The sequence below is a fragment of the Salmo salar genome, chromosome ssa17 (assembly GCF_905237065.1).
Source record: "Salmo salar chromosome ssa17, Ssal_v3.1, whole genome shotgun sequence".
NCBI classification, from domain to species: Eukaryota; Metazoa; Chordata; class Actinopteri; order Salmoniformes; family Salmonidae; genus Salmo; species Salmo salar.
Window position 1 is genome coordinate 66,833,326 of NC_059458.1, and position 21,164 is coordinate 66,854,489.

The following is a 21,164-nucleotide window of genomic DNA, read 5'->3' on the forward strand; positions in this document are numbered from 1 at the left end:
CAAGGATTTGGTGTAGAGCACGGCCAAGCTCTTACCCAGAAAATAAACTTGCCTTCAGATAAACACATTTCAGCTTAATAACGATAGGCAATGAAATATTACCCCAGCCCTCTTATGAAAGGTATCTGGAAGTGGTTTTGGAAATTAATAAAGAGCTTTTGGAGAATACTTTTGCAGCAGGAAGACATTTTTCCTAGACTGTGACATTGTTTCTTGCCCGTATTAGGCCAACGTGAGTTGAAATGGAGTTGCTTTTGTTAATAAGGCTTTGCCATTTACTCGCCAATTCACACTCTTCCAGAAAAGAGACTCATCCAGACCACTAATGGCACTTTTATTTAATCACATGACAACATTAAATAGAAACACATTTAGCTAACAATTGTTCCAATGATAAGATTGCTAAGACACAGCTGACAGTCACATAACGTTAAAGTCGGAAGTTTACATACACTTAGGTCGTTTTCAACCACTCCACAAATTTCTTGTTAACAAACTATAGTTTTGGTAAGTCGGTTAGGACATCTACTTTGTGCAAGACACAAGTCATTTTTCCAACAATTGTTTACAGACAGATTATTTCACTTATAATTCACTTTATCGCAATTCCAGTGGGTCAGAAGTTTACAGGCACCCACTGTGCCTTTAAACAGCTTGGAAAATTCCAGAAAATTATGTCATGGTTTTAGAAGCTTCTGATAGGCTAGTTGACATCATTTGAGTCAATTGGAGGTGTACCTGTGGATGTATTTCAAGGCCTACCTTCAAACTCAGTGCCTCTTCGCTTGACATCATGGGAAAATCAAAAGAATCAGCCAAGACCTCAGAAAAAAAATTGTAGACCTCCACAAGTCAGGTTCATCCTTGGGAGCAATTTCCAAACGCTTGAAGGTACCACGTTCATCTGTACAAACAATAGTACGTAAGTATAAACACCATAGGTCCACGCAGCCATCATACCGCTCAGGAAGGAGACGCGTTCTGTCTCCTAGAGGTGAACGTACTTTGGTGCGAAAAGTGCAAATCAATCCCAGAACAACAGAAAAGGACCTTGTGAAGATGCTGGAGGAAACAGGTACAAAAGTCTACATCCACAGTAAAACGAGTCCTATATCGACATAACCTGAAAGGCCGCTCAGCAAAAAAGAAGCCACTGCTCCAAAACGCCATAAAAAAGCTAGACTACGGTTTGCAACTGCACTTGGGGACAAAGATCATACTTTTTGGAGAAATGTCCTTTGGTCTGATGAAACAAAAATAGAACTGTTTGGCCGCAATGACCATCGTTATGTTTGGAGGAAAAAGGGGGAGGCTTGCAAGCCGAAGAACACCATCCCAACTGTGAAGCACGGGGGTGGCAGCAGGGAAATTATGTGGATATATTGAAGCAACATCTCAAGACATCGGTCAGGAAGTTAAAGCTTGGTCGCTATGGGTCTTCCAAATGGACAATGACCCCAAGCATACTTCCAAAGTTGTGGCAAAATGGCTTAAGGACAACAAAGTTAAGGTATTGGAGTGGCCACAAAGCCCTGTCCTCAATCCCATAGAAAATTTGTCAGCAGAACTGAAAAGGCATGTGCGAGCAAGGAGGCCTACAAACCTGACTCAGTTGCACCAGCTCTGTCGGGAGGAATGGGCCAAAATTCACCCAATTTATTGTGGGAAGCTTGTGGAAGGCTACCCAGAACGTTTGACCCAAGTTAAACAATTTAAAGGCAATGCTACCAAATACTAATTGAATGTATGTAAACTTCTGATCCACTGGGAATGTGGTGAAATAAATAAAAGCTGAAATAAATCATTCTCTCTACTATTATTCTGACATTTCACATTCTTAAAATAGTGGTGATCCTAACTGACCTAAGACAGGGAATTTTTACCAGGATTAAATGTAAAGAATTGTGAAAAACAGAGTTTAAATCTATTTGGCTGAGGTGTATGTAAACCTTCGACTTCAACTGTATGTGGCATCATTGACCTTTAAGTAGGCCATAGTCTTTCAACACAGACTTCATGGGAGCGGTTCAAATAAGTATTTTCTCTGAACACTTATCGCAGCTTCCATCAATCACAGCTTTACCCAAAGCACTGACATACAGTACAGTATAGCTATCCACATTGAGATCAAAGTTCACTCAACTGGCCATCTTGCATTGTTATCTTGTAATGTTGAATCAAAATCAGCTCCCGACGTGATGTCTGTTTCTCTATGTGTATTGCAGAACATTTTACCGCCATGTTGGAGCCCAACGGACTTTCAGGTTGAGCAGAAAAAACACTGCAACTGGTTTCAGTTGTGGGATTGTCTATAATCTATATTTGCAGTATGACTGTCCTGCAGGATTCTATAGACTGCAGCTCAGTAGAAGTGTACCACCTGGAAGCCTCTGAGGCAGTGGAAGGCTTTTGCGTCCAGGTGGCCCAGGTCTATGAGGTTGTGCTCCAGCTGCACCAGCACCAGACTGCTGAGGCCGGGGTCTGAATCCCCCCAGCAGAAGGCATCGCGGGGCACTCAGTGGATCTTGTTGTGTGTGAGCGCCACCGAGTGTAGCACCCGGGGCAGCTGCCTGGGCACCTGGCTCAGGGCGTTGGGACACAGGTCCAGTTGGTGTAGGATGGGCAGCGCCCTAAAGGCCCCCGAGGCCACCCTGGTTATCTTGTTACTGGCCAGGCCCAGGTGCTCCAGGTGGGGGAGGTGGATGAAGGAGGCTTTGCCCACGGAGGAGATGAGGTTGCCCTCCAGGTTGAGGGTTTTGAGGGAAGAGGGGAGGTGGCGGGGTACCTTCTTGAGCTGGTTGCCCTGTAAGTTGAGGCTCTCCAGGTGGGTGGCATTGAGGAGGGACTCCCTGAGCAGGCCATGGTTGGTTAGCCGGTTAGCGCTCAGATCCAGAATCACCAGGTCTGAGGTACCCATGAAGGCCTTCCCTGGGAACTTCTGGATAAGGTTGCCACGGAGGTACAACTCCCTGATAGATAGCGGTAAGCCCAGAGGCACCGAGGCCAGCCGGTTGCGGTCCAGGCTGAGGGTGCGCAGGCTGCCCAGAGGTGAGAGTATTGTTCCCATTCCCCAGGCTGTTGTTGCTGAGGCTGAGGACCAGCAGGCCGGGGCAGTGGCCCCAGGCCCCCTCCGACATCACGTTCAGCTGGTTGTTATCCAGACGCAGCTCTTCCAGGGAGGCGGGCAGGTCTGTGGGCACGCTCTCCAGTAGGTTCCGGTCCAGGTAGAGCCGCCTCAGGGCCAGGATGCTCTCGAAGGCCCCCTCGATGGAACCGTCTGTCAGCCGGTTGTTGCTGAGCACCAGGAACTCCATGGACAGGTACTCATTGAGCAGGTCCAGCTGAATGCTGTCGATGCGGTTGTTCATCAGGAGGACGTAGCGGGAGTTATAAGGGATGCCGTACGGAACCTTCTCCACTCCCTTGTCGGAACACTGGACCACTCTGGGAAAGGGGACAATAGAAAACATTGGAGTAATGAATGTGGACCTGTAAAGACACATACATTATGCACACAACAAACATTACTGTACAAAATGGTTTGGGTGATTAAATAAGACTGTGACAATATGGAAATAGCATAATGATAAAATATAATTAATTACAAATGGGCAATAGTAAGCCTGATTTTGTCCGAGAACATCTCACCGTCCATAGCAGGCACACTCCGGGGGACAGTAGTTGTCTTTGAAGTAGGGGAAGTACGCCGGATTTGTGCCCTCCTTCTTCTCCTGTTTTGTCTCTTTGGTTTTGTTGTCCTTTTTTAGAGGTTTACCTTTCCTCTCATTTATTTTGTCTTTCTTTTGATGTTTCCTTGTCTTTGTCTTGAAACTCTTGGTGGTCGATGTCAGCTTCATTGTGTGTTTTGGCACTGCTGGTTTGGCTGTAGGTTTTGTCTGTTGTGTTTTGGGTGTAGGTTTTGTCTGTAAGGTTTTGGGTGTAGGTTTTGTCTGTAGTGTTTTGTGTGTAGGTTTTGCCTGTAGTCTTTTGGGTGTAGGTTTTGCCTGTAGTGTTTTGGGTGTAGGTTTTGTCAGTTGTCTTTCAGATCTAGACTTTGTCAGTTGTGTTTCAGGTGTAGGTTGTATCTGTTGTGTTTTGGGTGTATGGTTTGTCTGTTGTGTTTTGGGTATAGGCTTTGTATCTAGTGTTTTGGGTGTAGGGTTTGTCTGTACCGTCACTGTTGGTTTTGTCATCTCTTTTGGTTTGGCTGTAGGTTGCAGTTCCTTGTCTGTGGGTTTTGCTTGTTTTGGTTTGGCTGTAGACTTTAGCTGCTTGACTGTATTTTCTGTCTCTTTGAGAAAGACAATGCTGTTCCTCTCAGTCTGATTGTGGTTGATTGAAACCTTGACAATTGGGCCAACTTTGACCTCCATCGCCTGCGAAACAAAACTCTCCCACTCCCTGAGGTTGGTCTGGGAGCTGTCAGTCACACTCTGAACCATAATGAGCTCACTGTCCACCAATGAGATGGCCTCCTCTGCCTCTGGAGCCGGGTCTTGGATATGACTGGCAGGAGCGAGAGCATGAGTGGCAGACTCTGGAACTTGAGAGGGGGTAGATGGTGTAACTGGGGGAGGGCCATGTTGAGTGGCAGGTGGAGGAGTGACATCATAAAGTGGAACAGGCATAGCTGCAGGGGGAGGGGACATGGGTTTGTTGATAGCTTGATTGACAGGTTGAGTGTCCATTACTTTTTCTACAGGAGAGGAGGAAGTGCTGGTTGGAGGGGGGAGGTCAACTAAGTAGTCTCCCTCGCTTTGATCTACACTGGGTTCTTTAACTTCCCCAACTCTCAGGTCTTCTTCTAGTTTCTCCTCTCCTCCATATGCTCTCTGTTCCTTACCATCTCTCTCCTCATCATCTGATCTAATCCCTTCTTTATCTCTCCCCTCTCCATTATCTCTTCTCTCCTCCTCCTCTTCATGTTCCTCATCAGCTTCTATCTCCCCATTTTCAAATCTATTCTTCTCTCTGTAATCAAGCCCTCCAACCAGCTTTCTCTCTTCCTCTATCCCTCGCTCTTCCTCGTGGCCCTCCTGCTCTGCTGCCCCCTTCTCCTCCTCTATTCTCCACTTTTCAGAGTCAGTCTCTAGAGTTAGTCCTTCCTCGCTCCTCCCCTCTTCCTCGCTCCTCTCTTCAAGGTGGGTTGCAGTGAGTTCTTCACCCTCCTCTTCATCTGCTGTTGGAGTCTCCCTCAGTCTCTCAGGTCTCCAGTCTGACCAGGGATCTGATTCTCTGACCGAGTCTTCTATGGGGATCATTTCCACTCCTAGACAGACACAGCAGTATCTTAGTATTGACACTCAGGATTAGGCATCGCTACAAAATTACAGACAATGTGGGCCATATTGACAGAGATTTTACGAAGTTAGCAGTTGTTATTTTCATAAAAGAATAGAAGCATAATAAAATAAAACCACTTCTTACAGTACTTTAAATGAATTTCCAAAGTTTGGCAAGTGGCTCCGGTTCTTTTCAAACCTGTGACTAGGTTGCCTGAATAAGTCTGGGATATGTTAACAGACTTGGTTCGTTTGAAAAAAACATTATTCCTATGCAGTGTGGAAACATCTGAATTCAAGTGTACTTAGGTTCCTTTGCTGCACACATACATACATACATACATACATACATACATACATACATACATACATACATACATATGATGCATTTTCCAAGCTGATCAGACAATTAGGAGGATCAGAAAATCAAGCTATTGTAAATTAGAAGTTGTTGAATTAGTATTTCAAGTTTGTGAATGTAAAATCAGTGTGTAGATCCTGTGGATGATGAAAGTTCATAGGCACTTACTGGGCTGAAGTACAAATGATTGAAGAGGAACTATAAGGAGCCAGAGTAGCAGAGTGAGTTCTTCCATGGTCTTCTATCTTAAAGACAAGAACCTTAGTCCAACAACTTAAGAGACAGTATCATGTATAACAACAACAGTTTCTAATTGAGTCTCTTCCTATTTCCTTATCAAAAGCAAAAAAAAATACTATCTGAAATTAACTTTCTAGATCTTCCCACTAGCATGAGTGAGTTTTCATCCCAAAAAATGTATGGGCCTAATCTTTTCTGTCTAGAATGTATTGCAAGAGCAAACGGTAACTACTATAGATAAGGTAGGTATCCACTAAATGTCTGACATAGATCTAGAGTAATAGAGCAGGTAGTATCTGAAGTTCTATCTATTAGATGTATGGGTGTCAGTCTTGCTTACCTGCTGTGCCCTTAGACGTCAGAGACAATATCATGCATCTGTGTATGTTGTTCAGTGGGAGTCATACCAAACTCTCTCAATGCAAGGAGAAAAGCTGCTGAACCAAGCAGTCCTCTAGGAATGAGGACCCCCAAATAGTATGACACACACAAACACACACACACACCCCGACTAAACTGGGGGCTAACGGGTGACTTTAATGACCTATTTAAGAGTCCCCTCTCTGTGGGGAGTTTTCACACACACACTCCGGGCCGGGAGCCGGCGGCGGGTAATGACTCTAAATACTCATATCTCAAAGGGAATTTTCACACCGACCCTCCAGGATAGTGGAATCTGGCAAGATCAATAGCAGGAAAGGTAAAAAAAAAAAATTTAAACGGGAGACGAGGGGGTCAATGTATGGATGGGAGGTCAAAGGGGAGAGGTGGTTTTAGAGGGGATTCTGTTTGCCCTTGTTCCAGAGGGGCATTAGCAGCCCGGCGGGTGACACCGTGGTGGCAAGTGATTCCGGAGGAAGCGCCTGACCTTTGACCCATAGCGGGTGCATTGATAGTGCATTGGGTTAGGGGAGAGGGGGGTATGTTGAGACATTTTTTAAAATTTTTACCTTTATTTAACTATCCTAGTCAGTTAAGAACAAATTCTTATTTACAATGACGGCCTACACCGGCCAAACATGGACAACGCTGGGCCAATTGTGCGACCCCCTATGTCAAGGGAAATTGTATTCTTTCTACAAAGATACAGGTATCTACATATATTTCAGGATGTTTTGTATCCCTGGAAATAATCTGAATTCATGTAAACATAACAGTTTTGAAAACATAGCTTGTCCAACAAAAGTGGTCTCTTGGCACAACTTACCCTAGATATAAAGTAAGTTGAGCATAGGGACGAGTTGAGCAGCCTTGGGGTAAGTGGGTGATGGTGTCCTGTGACAGTGGGTGAAAGTTGAATTCATGGAATGGGGTTATGATATATTGTAGGTCTTAAATGTATGCCTAAATTCAGATGTAGATCTTTCTGTTCAATATCACTTACCCTTCCATTTCTTGACCAGTTGTCTGGGACATGGATGTTCTTTCGATGTACTAATTCGTAGGCAAGCTCTCTGCATTCGAGGCTACTTAGCCCATGAAACTGGTCTGTGAGATGTTTGATATGTTTATCAAGCTCAGACTCCATGTCATCAGATAAGACCTTGTGTGGCTCTGTTAATCTGTCATAGCCTCTCTTTCACACAGGTTCATGTTTTGTTTTGTTTTTAGTCAATGTACCTCTTCAGTGTAATTCAGTCTATTTCTCATCCCTTGCTGCTGCTCAAATGGACTTCTTCCCTTCTCTCACTTCCTTGGCTGCTCTCTCAAGAACCTCAAGGGGGGGCTAGACCCCTGCTTGTTTTACATTTGTATACACAGGGCATGATGATGTCTGCTCTGTAACAAGAAAAATGCACTCAAGTTCACATGCATGACACATTGCATACTGGGCATAAAACTGACTAAATGTAATCATTATTTATATGGGATATGGTTTCCGTTGGCTCAACTTCCCCCACGGCCATTGGCTCAGCTTACTCCAAGGCAAATCTTTTGACTATATTAGCCCACACAGCTACAAGGATGCAATTTCATGCTAGGTTTAAGACCTCATATTGCAGCTTATAGAGACTCTAACTTCTTTCCCAGAAAAAAGGGGTTGCTCAACTTACCATTTGGATCAACTTACCCCACTATCTCCTACAATGTTCTTTTGTTCCAGAATATTCAGACAAAGTAGGGCCTACCCTGGTCTCCATACATTGGTTAGTGTTTTAAGTTTGATGTCTGGCCAAAATGTATACTGTATCTTCCTTTAAAACCTACATTTGGACACCATGTTTTCATTAAATGTACATCTCATGTTGTGTGGCATTCAAAACATCTAGTGTCTTGAGAAAACAGGGTTTATCCGATGTCTACATGTTTCTGTTTGGAAGAGAACAGCTGTATTGTAGTAAAAAACAGGAAGTAAAATAGAGACATTCTGCTGGGTCTTATTCATTGGGGCACACCGAAGTAAAACGTTTTGCTACGGACAATGAAAACAGCTTCCTATTGCAGTGCTTCACTCCTCTCTTTTAACCATTATTCTCGGCATTCGTAAACTTGGTGTTTCTCATCTATCATCTACAGTGTAATAAACAGAGCCAAACATTCCCGAAGGATTTATCGGAATAGTTTGTTTTCAACACAATATGGGTTGAACGTTGAGCAATTTCACAATTCAGTCCAGTATAACTTCTGTACAGATTTGTGATCGTACAGCACAAACAATGGCCTGTTGTTACAAAGCAACAGAGCTGGGGATGGTTAGAAACACACATTCATACACATACATAGATGTGCGCACACAAACACACTTGTTACAGCATTACATCACTACCTAGTGAGTGAGTGTTAATAAACTGCTTTCTAGTCTGATCACTTGTCTAATCGCCTGAGTATCACACAGTAAAGTGAAGAGAATCCTGTTAATTCACTGTTTAGGAGTTACTGTAAGACCCTGGGACCAGTGGCCTGTCCTTGCATTGCTGACGTGCTCCTTCAGAGACTCCAAATAAAACCCAGCCGTCACCATCTAACTAGAGAATTACAATACCCACTGTCCCAATGAATAACACAGAGACACAGTAACAGAGACTGATAGATAAACAAAACAGTATTATATGAAGGGAAAATGGCATGCTGGGAGATGGACTGTATAGATAGTGTGTAAGGTCACCTGGACTAACTGGCCTGATGACTCCTTGCTGTCCCCAGTCCACCTGGTCGTGCTGCTGCTCCAGTTTCAACTGTTCTGCCTGCGGCTATGGAACCCTAACCTGTTCACCGGACGTGCTATCTTGTCCCAAACCTGCTGTTTTCAACTCTCTAGAGACAGCAAGAGGGGTAGAGATACTCTGAATGATCGGCTATGAAAAGCCAACTAACATTTACTCCTGAGGTGCTGACCTGTTGCACCCTCTACAACCACTGTGATTATTATTATTTGACCCTGTTGGTCATCTATGAACATTTGAACATCTTGGCCATGCTCTGTTATAATCTCCACCCGGCACAGCCAGAAGAGGACTGGCCACACCTCATAGCCAAATCAAATCAAATCAAATTGTATTGGCCACATACACATGGTTAGCAGATGTTAATGCGAGTGTAGCGAAATGCTTGTGCTTCTAGTTCCGACCGTGCAGTAATATCTAACAAGTAATCTAACAATTTCACAACAACTACCTTATACACACAAGTGTAAAGGAATTAATAAGAATATGTACATATAAATATATGGATGAGCGATGGCTGAACGGCATAGGCAAGATGCAGTAGATGGTATAGAGTACAATATATACATATGAGATGAGAAATGTAGGGTATGTAAACATTATATAAAGTGGCATTGTTTAAAGTGGCTAGTGATACATTTATTACATCCAATTTTTTATTATTAAAGTGGCAAGAGATTTGAGTCAGTATGTTGGCAGCAGCCACTCAATGTTAGTGATGGCTGTTTAACAGTCTGATAGCCTTGAGATAGAAGCTGTTTTTCAGTCTCTCGGCCCCAGCATTGATGCACCTGTACTGACCTCGCCTTCTGGATGATAGTGGGGAGAACAGGCAGTGGCTCGGGTGGTTGTTGTCCTTGACGATCTTTTTGGCGTAGTTTGCCCCCGGTGATGCGTTGTGCAGACCTCACTACCCTCTGGAGAGCCTTACGGTTGTGGACGGAGCAGTTGCCGTACCAGGTGGCGATACAGCCTGACAGGATGCTCTCGATTGTGCATCTGTAAAAGTTTGTGAGTGTTTTTGGTGACATGCCAAATTTCTTCAGCCTCCTGAGGTTGAAGAGGCGCTGTTGCGCCTTCTTCACCACGCTGTCTGTGTGGGTGGACCATTTCAGATTATCTGTGATGTGTACACCGAGGAACTTAAAACTTTCCACCTTCTCCACTACTGTCTCGTCGATGTGGATAGGGGGTGCTCCCTCTGCTGTTTCCTGAAGTCCACAATCATCTCCTTTGTTTTGTTGACGTTGAGTGAGAGGTTATTTTCCTGACACCACACTCCGAGGGCCCTCACCTCCTCCCTGTAGGCCGTCTCGTCGTTGTTGGTAATCAAGCCTACCACTGTAGTGTTGTCTGCAAACTTGATGATTGAGTTGGAGGCGTGCATAGCCACGCAGTCGTGGGTGAACAGGGAGTACAGGAGAGGGCTGAGAACGTACCCTTGTGGGGCCCCAGTGTTGAGGATCAGCGGGGTGGAGATGTTGTTTCCTACCCTCACCATCTGGGGGCGACCCGTCAGAAAGTCCAGGACCCAGTTGCACAGGGCGGGGTCGAGACCCAGTTACATCATGTACATCTCCAGTGATAACTGTGACAGTCTGGATTACATCATGTACATCTCCAGTGATAACTGTGACAGTCTGGATTACATCATGTACGTCTCCAGTGATAACTGTGACAGTCTGGATTACATCATGTACATCTCCAGTGATAACTGTGACAGTCTGGATTACATCATGTACATCTCCAGTAATAACTGTAACAGTCTGGATTACATCATGTACGTCTCCAGTGATAACTGTGACAGTCTGGATTACATCATGTACATCTCCAGTAATAACTGTGACAGTCTGGATTACATCATGTTTGTCTCCAGTGATAACTGTGACAGTCTGGTTTACATCATGTTTGTCTCCAGTGATAACTGTGACAGTCTGGATTACATCATGTTTGTCTCCAGTGATAACTGTGACAGTCTGGATTACATCATGTTTGTCTCCAGTGATAACTGTGACAGTCTGGATTACATCATGTACATCTCCAGTAATAACTGTGACAGTCTGGATTACATCATGTACGTCTCCAGTGATAACTGTGACAGTCTGGATTACATCATGTACGTCTCCAGTGATAACTGTGACAGTCTGGATTACATCATGTACGTCTCCAGTGATAACTGTGACAGTCTGGATTACATCATGTACGTCTCCCGTTAGGATTCAGTCCTCAATATAGACCAGGACTGTTCAAGCCTGGTCCTAGAGGGCCAAAAAACTTCTGGTTTCTGGTTCTACCTGGTAGTTAATTGCACTCACCTGGTGTCCCAGGTCTGAATTAGTCCCTGATTGGAAGGAGAGGATGAAAATCAGAAGTTGGACAGCCCTGATATATAAATTCAAATGAATTTATTGGCGCCATCTGGTGGTCAAGCTACACATCTGACCTTTGACCTCTTGGGTTTCAATAATAGACCGATGATCACGTGGGAATGGAATATGACAATGAAAAAGAGCCCAAACATAATGTAATTAAAGTTTCACTGAGGATAGAAAATGATCAATGAATCAGACCCAGCATTTCATACGGAAAAAACAAGGCCTTATCCACAACTGTGCATGTAGAAAAAAAACACGTGGGGGTGCTAAAGGACCACAAACGAGACCACAGGTTGCCTTGATAACAGTCTGTATTGCATAATATTACATAAGCATACAGATCACTGCTGAGTATTAATAGATTGTTTACCACATCATATGTCCTGAAAGATGAAACAGAGGAATACATTAAAATATGAATAACTAATTATACCACCTGGAAGCAAATCATAACTGTGCTGTTTGAAATACAGTGTGTGCGAGTGTGTGTGTGTGTGGGCGGACCATAATCAAACAACATAACAGAGATTGCCGTCTGTCGTTGGCACTTTTGGCTGTACTCCTTGTTTCCCCGCGGTGGTGACGTAATGCCGCGGACCTGTGAGGGTAGATGAGTAAAAAGCGACAGAGTGGTGGAGGAGGAGAGACCTGTGAGGGTGAGTGGTAGATGAGTAAAAAGCGACAGAGTGGTGGAGGAGGAGAGACCTGTGAGGGTGAGTGGTAGATGAGTAAAAAGCGACAGAGTGGTGGAGGAGGAGAGACCTGTGAGGGTGAGTGGTAGATGAGTAAAAAGCGACAGAGTGGTGGAGGAGGAGAGACCTGTGAGGGTGAGTGGTAGATGAGTAAAAAGCGACAGAGTGGTAGAGGAGGAGAGACCTGTGAGGGTGAGTGGTTATTAACTCGAGGTTAGATGTTTCACACACACAAATCCATCTACATTGTAGCTGAACAGATCAGCTGTCATGAGTCTCAACGCTGACAGTGTCTCTCTTGTTCTTATGGTTTGACTGTCTGTTCAACTCCCATATCTGTCCTAATCTTCCCCACAGTCCTGCTATTGTTCCCCAGTATGCCCAGTTGCCTTGGCAGATGGCCACTAGTCATGCCAGTTCTCTGGTCTCTCACCCACGTCCCAAAGACCTCTCCAGTGGATCTCTGTGAGATGTGATATCTCTGGTGAGACCTCTCCTCTGTCTCGGTGAGATGTGATATCTCTGGTGAGACCTCTCTAGTGGATCTCTGTGAGATGTGATATCTCTGGTGAGACCTCTCCAGTGGATCTCTGTGAGATGTGATATCTCTGGTGAGACCTCTCCTCTGTTTCTGTGAGATGTGATATCTCTGGTGAGACTTCTCTAGTGGATCTCTGTGAGATGTGATATTGCTGGTGAGACCTCTCCAGGGGATCTCTGTGAGATGTGATGTTACTGGTGAGACCACTCCAGTAGAGCTCTGTGAGATGTGATGTTACTGGTGAGACCTCTCCAGTAGAGCTCTGTGAGATGTGATATCTCTGGTGAGACCTCTCCGGTGGATCTCTGTGAGATGTGATATTGCTGGTGAAACTTCTCCAGTGGATCTCTGTGAGATGTGATATCTCTGGTGAGACCTCTCCAGTGGATTTCTGTGAGATGTGATATCTCTGGTGAGACCTCTCCTCTGTCTCTGTGAGATGTGATATCTCTGGTGAGACCTCTACTCCTGGAAGATATGTGTCATGTGCTTTTCACCAAGAGAGCTGGGTCGGGGTTAGATGAGTGGCTTCGCAGAGCGGTGCAGAAATTGGAGCCCTGATCAATCATTTCACACTGTGGGGGCTAAGTGTGTGAGAGTGAGAGTGTGTGTGTGTGTGTGTGTGTGTGTGTGTGTGTGTGTGTGTGTGTGTGTGTGTGTGTGTGTGTGTGTGTGTGTGTGTGTGTGTGTGTGTGTGTGTGTGTGTGTGTGTGTGTGTGTGTGTGTGTGTGTGTGTGCATTCTTGGCTTGCAGGCAACTAAGAAGTAGACATGGATACTAGGGCACAGTGGCCTCTGTGGTATAAATGTATTGACATCTCCATTGACAGCCCTGCCCTGGGGTTTAGGATTCATACAGTATTCACTTATTCAAACTGGAGCAAACATCAATGTGACCTGTCCTAGGGGCAGAAGAGCACAGAAGAGAGACAGTCAGAGAGAGAGAAGAAAGGACAGGAGCATAGAGAGATGACTGAACTTAAGGAGAGAAAGAGACACAAATAGAGAGAGGGGGAAAGAGAGAGAGAGTGAGACAGAGAGAGCGAGACAGAGACAAGGAAAGAGAGAAACAGAGAGAGAGAGAGAGAGAGAGAGTGCTATCGACACCCATCTGCTCATGGTCTGTCTGCTGGTGGAAGCAGCGGCGGGGGGTCATGGGGCAAAGTTTAAAGGTGGTAGACAGACGATTGATTTACTGAGGCAGCGTCCTAGTCTAGCTGTATGCCGATCCCTGGCTAACACAGAGTACAAAGCCATATACTTTAAATGAAATAAAACTTTACACCTAGCTTCGTGGATACCCATGTACTGTACTTCCAGATCTCCCACTATCAGGTCCTGTACCAGGGGCTTGTAGCTCTATTGAGATAAGACTGTACAAAAATGACCTTCATTTTATTTTTGACCGTACAGTATGTTTATCTGCAACCCTGAGGAAATCCAAAGTAAATATTGAATAGTTTGTGTTTAGCCCTGCAGTTGGGGAGTACATCAGTTAAGAGCTGTTAATGTGTGACTGAGGTAGTTGGTTATTCTTTGACTTGCACAAGTGGTGGAGGAAAATACCAAACTACCCTCCTATTGTTAATGATTCTGTGCTAAAACAAAACCTCTTTCAATACATTTTAATAACCAAGTTTCAGGGATAAGTTATTTAAACAACATTATTTTTCTACATTTAAGACTGCAAAGTTCAAGAAAAAATGTATCCATACTACATCTCAATTCAAACATTCTCTTGATGCGTGAGAAGAACATTTGTTATGGTTTTTAGATTGAATAGTTTCAAACAGAGTGCTATATAAACCTCTAACACCCACAGCGATGAAAAGAAAACATGTACGCCCTGGAATGACTGTCTCTCTCAGTGTGTGCACGTGTGTGTGTGTGTACACTGCACTTTGGGGCTCTCACACGATTTAGTTTGTGTGATCATCCAAATATTTCTTCTGATCCATCTTCACAGAGAGAGAGAGAGAGAGAGAGAGAGAGAGAGAGAGAGAGAGAGAGAGAGAGAGAGAGAGAGAGAGATTTGGTGGTTGAAGACTGGGACCCAGTAGTACAGAAGACTAGAGCTCTGCTGTCTCTGCCCAGAATATCATAGAGGATATTAAACCAGTGGTTTTGTTTTATTATGAGGCCCTGTATCAGAGTTCAATGACTGAGGGCCTTTGGAAGAGAATGAGGACGGGGCGACGGTGGCGGGAGGGCTATGGGAAGAAGACAAGGAGAAGGAGAGTGGAGGAAGAGGGGGCAGAGGTTGGGGGAGGAGTATGAGAAGAAAACAAGCAGAAGGATGGAGGAGGAGGAGGAGGGGGCGGAGGTGGGGGGAGGGTTATGTGAAGAAGACAAGGAGAAGGAGAGTGGAGGAGGAGGGGGCGGAGGTTGGGGGAGGAGAATGAGAAGAAAACAAGCAGAAGGATGGAGGAGGAGGAGGGGGCGGAGGTGGGGGGGAGGGTTATGTGAAGAAGACAAGGAGAAGGAGAGTGGAGGAGGAGGGGGCGGAGGTTGGGGGAGGAGTATGAGAAGAAAACAAGCAGAAGGATGGAGGAGGAGGAGGGGGCGGAGGTGGGGGGAGGGTTATGTGAAGAAGACAAGGAGAAGGAGAGTGGAGGAGGAGGGGGCAGAGGTTGGGGGAGGGGGATGGGAAGAAAACAAGCAGAAGGATGGAGGAGTTGAGCGCTAACATCTCTTTCTGTTTGAAACTTTGGCGCTAACACTTTTGTTTTGAAGTTCATAGGAGGGTCCTTGAAAGTCTAAAATCAAAGAAAAGCATTTGATGTATAGCTAGTTGACGTATAGCTAGTTGACGTATAGCTAGTTGACATGTAGCTAGTTGACATGTAGCTAGTTGACGTATAGCTAGTTGACGTGTAGCTAGTTGACGTGTAGCTAGTTGACGTATAGCTAGTTGACGTATAGCTAGTTGACGTGTAGCTAGTTGACGTGTAGCTAGTTGACGTATAGCTAGTTGACGTGTAGCTAGTTGACGTGTAGCTAGTTGACGTATAGCTAGTTGACGTATAGCTAGTTGACGTATAGCTAGTTGATGTGTAGCTAGTTGATGTGTAGCTAGCTGGTGTATAGCTAGTTGACGTATAGGTAGTTGACGTATAGCTAGTTGAAGTATAGCTAGTTGACATATAGCTAGTTGACGTGTAGCTAGTTAACGTGTAGCTAGTTGACGTATAGCTTGTTGACGTGTAGCAAGTTGACGTATAGCTAGTTGACATGTAGCTAGTTGATGTGTAGCTAGTTGATGTATATCAAGTTGATGTATAGCTAGTTGATGTATAGCTAGTTCATGTATAGCTAGTTGACATGTAGCTAGTTGACGTGTAGCTAGTTGACGTATAGCTAGTTGACATGTAGCTAGTTGACGTGTAGCTAGTTGACGTATAGCTAGTTGATGTATAGCTAGTTGATGTATAGTTGATGTGTAGCTAGTTGGTGTATAGCTAGTTGTTGTATAGCTAATTGATGTATAGCTAGTTGATTTGTAGCTAGTTGATGTGTAGCTAGTTGATGTGTAGCTAGTTGACGTATAGCTAGTTGACGTATAGCTAGTTGACGTATAGCTAGTTGACGTGTAGCTAGTTGACGTGTAGCTAGTTGACGTGTAGCTAGTTGACGTGTAGCTAGTTGACGTGTAGCTAGTTGATGTATAGCTAGTTGACGTATAGCTAGTTGACGTATAGCTAGTTGATGTGTAGCTAGTTGATGTGTAGCTAGCTGGTGTATAGCTAGTTGACATATAGGTAGTTGACGTATAGCTAGTTGAAGTATAGCTAGTTGACATATAGCTAGTTGACGTGTAGCTAGTTAATGTGTAGCTAGTTGACGTATAGCTTGTTGACGTGTAGCAAGTTGACGTATAGCTAGTTGACATGTAGCTAGTTGACGTGTAGCTAGTTGATGTATATCAAGTTGATGTATAGCTAGTTGATGTATAGCTAGTTCATGTATAGCTAGTTGACGTATAGCTAGTTGACGTATAGCTAGTTGACGTGTAGCTAGTTGACGTGTAGCTAGTTGACGTATAGCTAGTTGATGTATAGCTAGTTGATGTATAGTTGATGTGTAGCTAGTTGGTGTATAGCTAGTTGTTGTATAGCTAATTGATGTATAGCTAGTTGATTTGTAGCTAGTTGATGTGTAGCTAGTTGATGTGTAGTTAGTTGATGTGTAGCTAGTTGATGTATAGCTAGTTGATGTAAAGCCAGTTGATGTAAAGCCAGTTGATGTAAAGCCAGTTGATGTATAGCTAGTTGATGTGTAGCTAGTTGATGTGTAGCTAGTTGGTGTGTAGCTAGTTAATGTATAGCTAGTTGATGTATAGCTATTTGATTTGTAGCTAGTTGATTTGTAGCTAGTTGATGTGTAGTTAGTTGATGTGTAGCTAATTGATGTGTAGCTAGCTGGTGTATAGCCAGTTGATGTATAGCTAGTTGATGTGTAGCTAGTTGATGTGTAGCTAGTTGATGTGTAGCTAGTTGGTGTGTAGCTAGTTAATGTATAGCTAGTTGATGTATAGCTAGTTGATTTGTAGCTAGTTGATGTGTAGTTAGTTGATGTGTAGCTAATTGATGTGTAGCTAGCTGGTGTATAGCCAGTTGATGTATAGCTAGTTGATGTGTAGCTAGTTGATGTGTAGCTAGTTGGTGTGTAGCTAGTTAATTTATAGCTAGTTGATGTATAGCTAGTTGATTTGTAGCTAATTGATATATAGCTAGTTGATGTGTAGCTAGTTGATGTGTAGCTAGTTGATGTATAGCTAGTTAATGTATAGCTAGTTGATGTATAGCTAGTTGATTTGTAGCTAGTTGATTTGTAGTTAGTTGGTGTGTAGTTAGTTGATGTGTAGCTAGTTGATGTGTAGCTAGCTGGTGTATAGCTAGTTAATATATAGCTAGTTGATGTGTAGCTAGTTGATGTATAGCTAGTTGATGTATAGCTAGTTGATGTGTAGCTAGTTGGTGTATAGCTAGTTGATGTATAGCTAGTTGATGTATAGCTAGTTGATTTGTAGCTAGTTGATATATAGCTAGTTGATGTGTAGCTCGATGTGTAGCTAGTTGATGTATAGCTAGTTGATGTATAGCTAGTTGATGTGTAGTTAGTTGATGTGTAGCTAGTTTATATATAGCAAGTTGATGTGTAGCTAGTTGATGTGTAGCTAGTTGATGTATCGCTAGTTGATATATAGCTAGTTGACGTATAGCTAGTTGACGCATAGCTAGTTGACGTATAGCTAGTTGACGTATAGCTAGTTGACGTATAGCTAGTGTATGTGTAGCTAATTGATGTATAGCTAGTTGACGTATAGCTAGATGACGTGTAGCTAGTTGACGTGTAGCTAGTTGTCCTGTAGCTAGTTGACCTATAGCTAGTTGACGTGTAACTAGTTGACTTGTAGCTAGTTGACGTGTAGCTAGTTGATGGATAGCTAGTTGACATATAGCTCGATGGCGTATAGCTAGTTGACATATAGCTAGTTCATGAATTGCTAGTTGATGTATAGCCAGTTGATGTACAGCTAGTTGATGGTTAGCTAGTTGATGTGTTACTAGTTGATGTATTGCTAGTGGTATTTTAGATTTCAGATTCTTCAAAGTAGCCACCCTTTGCCTTGATGACAGCTTTGCACACGCTAGGCATTCTCTCAACCAGCTTCATGAGGTAGTCACCTGGAATGCATTTCAATTAACAAGTGTGCCTTGCTAAAAGTACATTTCTGGAATTTATTTCCTTCTTAATGCGTTTGAGCCAACCAGTTGTGTTGTGACAAGGTAGGGGTGGTATACAGAAGATAACACTATTTGGTAAAAGACCAAGTCCATATTATAACAAGAACAGCTCAAATAAGCAAAGAGAAATGACAGTCCATCATTACTATAAGACATGCAGGTCAGTCAATCTGCAAAAAGTGCAGTCGCAAAAACCATCAAGTGCTATGATGAAACTGGATCACATGAGGATGCCACAGGAAAGGAAGACCCAGAGTTACCTCTGCTGCAGAGGATAAGTTCCTTAGAGTTACCAGCCCAAATAAATGCTTCACAGAGTTCAAATAACAGATCTCAACATCAACTGTTCAGAGGAGACTACATGAATCAGGCCTTCATGGTCAAATTGTTGCAAAGAAACCACAACTAAAGGACACCAATAAGAATAAGAGACTTGCTTGGGCCAAGACACAAGCAATGGACATTAGACCGGTGGAAATCTGTCCTTTGGTCTGATGAGTCCAAATTTTAGATTTTTGGTTCCAACCGCCATGTCTTTGTGAGACGCAGAGTAGGTGAACGGATGATCTCCGCATGTGTGGTTCCCACCGTGAAGCATGGAGGAGGAGGTGTGATGGTGTGGGGGTGCTTTGCTGGTGACATTGTCTGTGTTTTCAACAGGACAATGAGCCAACACACCTCCAGGCTGTATAAGGGCTATTTGACCAATTAGGAGAGTGATGGAGTGCTGCATCAGATGACCTAGCCTCCACAATCACCTGACCTCAACCCAATTGAGATGGTTTGGGATGAGTTGGACCGCAGAGTGAAGGGAAAAGCAGCCAACAAATGCTTAGCATATGTGGAAACTCCTTCAAGACTGTTGGAAAGGCATTCCAGGTGAAGCTGTTTGAGAGAATGCCAAGCGTGTGCAAAGCTGTCATCAAGGCAAAGGATGGCTACTTTTGAAGAATCTAAAATCTAAAATATATTTTGATTTGTTGAACACTTTTTTGGTTACTACATGATTCCATGTTATTTCATAGTTTTGATGTCTTCACTATTATTTTGCAATGTAGAGAAAAATTGTAAAAATAAAGAAAAACCCTGGAATGAGTAGTACCAGCGGGCCAGTCAACTCCATACAAACATCATGTTAACATGTTAGCATGGAAAAGACACAGAGACAAAAGCAAGGTCAGGAGCTCTTTAACAGTGGCCCGGAGAAGACACAAAGAGTGGTCGTTGGTGATGATGTAAGAGGTTGTGCAAGAGGATGGAAAAAGAGGTCATTAAGCTGTGGCAGAGTGTACAGGTCAGGGTGTGGGAACCAAATCGCTGTTAGCATCAACGTTCGCTTAAGCATCACCAACTGGGGTACGATGGAGAGTCAATTTCTCTCTTTTTTTAATAGTTTTTCTTTTTATCACACGCTGTCCAACTACAGTATATCTGTCCTTGGTTGTGAGAGGAGACAGATTCAGTTAAAGTGTGTGTGTGTGTGTGTGTGTGTGTGTGTGTGTGTGTGTGTGTGTGTGTGTGTGTGTGTGTGTGTGTGTGTGTGTGTGTGTGTGTGTGTGTGTGTGTGTGTGTGTGTGTGTGTGTGTGTGTGTGTGTGTGTGAGAGAGAGAGAGAGACAGCCGTGCTGTGAGAGACTTATCTCTCTAATTGAGCACTCGTGAGGATTAGACACACAGGCGTTGTATTGATCTCCCACACACACACACACACACACACACACACACACACACACACACACACACACACACACACACACATTATCACTTAATGGGGAAAAAACAGGGCTTGTCACTCAAAGCTGCATGATGGTATTCTTTGTGAGAAGTCTTTATTGACAAAAAAATCTCCTCAATAACTTACTCAATGTTATACAATTAAGTGCAATACAATACTATAGAAAAAACTGATTAAAAAGCATTCATTTGATGAAGGTCTACATTTTCTTCAATCCATTGTCCCCATGGAAGGCCACTTCTCACATAACATTAAATGGAACATATGTGGACGTTCCTTTGTGAAAGTGTGTATGTGTGTGTGTTCAGCTGGTTATCGGTAGCCTGACCTTATAAAGCCCAACATGACGCATTCAGCACAGCACCATCCAATCAATCAACTGCTCCCAGTCCATCCATCCCTCTATCCACCCACACCTCCCGCTCTCTATCCATCCCTCTATCCACCCACACCTCCCGCTCTCCATCCAGCCCTCTATCAACCCACACCTCCCGCTCTCTATCCATCCCTCTATCCACCCCCACCTCCCGCTCTCCATCCATCCCTCTATCCACCCACACCTCCCGCTCTCCATCCATCCCTCTATCCACCCACACCTCCCGCTCTCCATCCATCCCTCTATCCACCCCCTTCTCCCGCTCTCCATCCATCCCTCTATCCACCCACACCTCCCGGTCCATCCATCCCTTTATCCACCCACACCTCCCGCTCTCCATCCATCCCTCTATCCACCCACACTCCCACTCTCCATCCATCCCTCTATCCACCCACACCTCCCGGTCCATCCATCCCTTTACCCACCCACACCTCCCGCTCTCCATCCATCCCTCTATCCACCCACACCTCCCGCTCTCCATCCATCCCTCTATCCACCCACACCTCCCGCTCTCCATCCATCCCTCTATCCACCCACACCTCCCGCTCTCCATCCATCCCTCTATCCACCCACACCTCCCACTCTCCATCCATCCCTCTATCCACCCACACCTCCCGCTCTCCATCCATCCCTCTATCCACCCACACCTCCCG

The 21,164-nt window shown here is 44.2% G+C and overlaps 1 protein-coding gene across 2 annotated transcripts; it reads right to left on the reverse strand.

The window, feature by feature from the left end:
- Positions 1-1,874: 1,874 nt before the first annotated feature.
- LOC106576459 (leucine-rich repeat-containing protein 37A2) lies at positions 1,875-6,748 on the reverse strand. Of its 2 annotated transcripts, none has more exons than XM_014153653.2 (4): positions 6,224-6,748; positions 5,812-5,884; positions 3,649-5,269; positions 1,875-3,444 (listed from the first exon to the last, which is right to left on the reverse strand). In XM_014153653.2, exons 2-4 carry the CDS (start codon positions 5,876-5,878, stop codon positions 2,877-2,879), a joined length of 2,256 nt encoding a protein of 751 aa, XP_014009128.1. In that variant the 5' UTR covers positions 5,879-5,884; positions 6,224-6,748; the 3' UTR covers positions 1,875-2,876. The 2 variants fall into 2 exon arrangements, with proteins under 2 accessions (XP_014009128.1, XP_014009127.1); XM_014153652.2 differs by having other exon boundaries at positions 5,812-5,888.
- Positions 6,749-21,164: the final 14,416 nt, after the last annotated feature.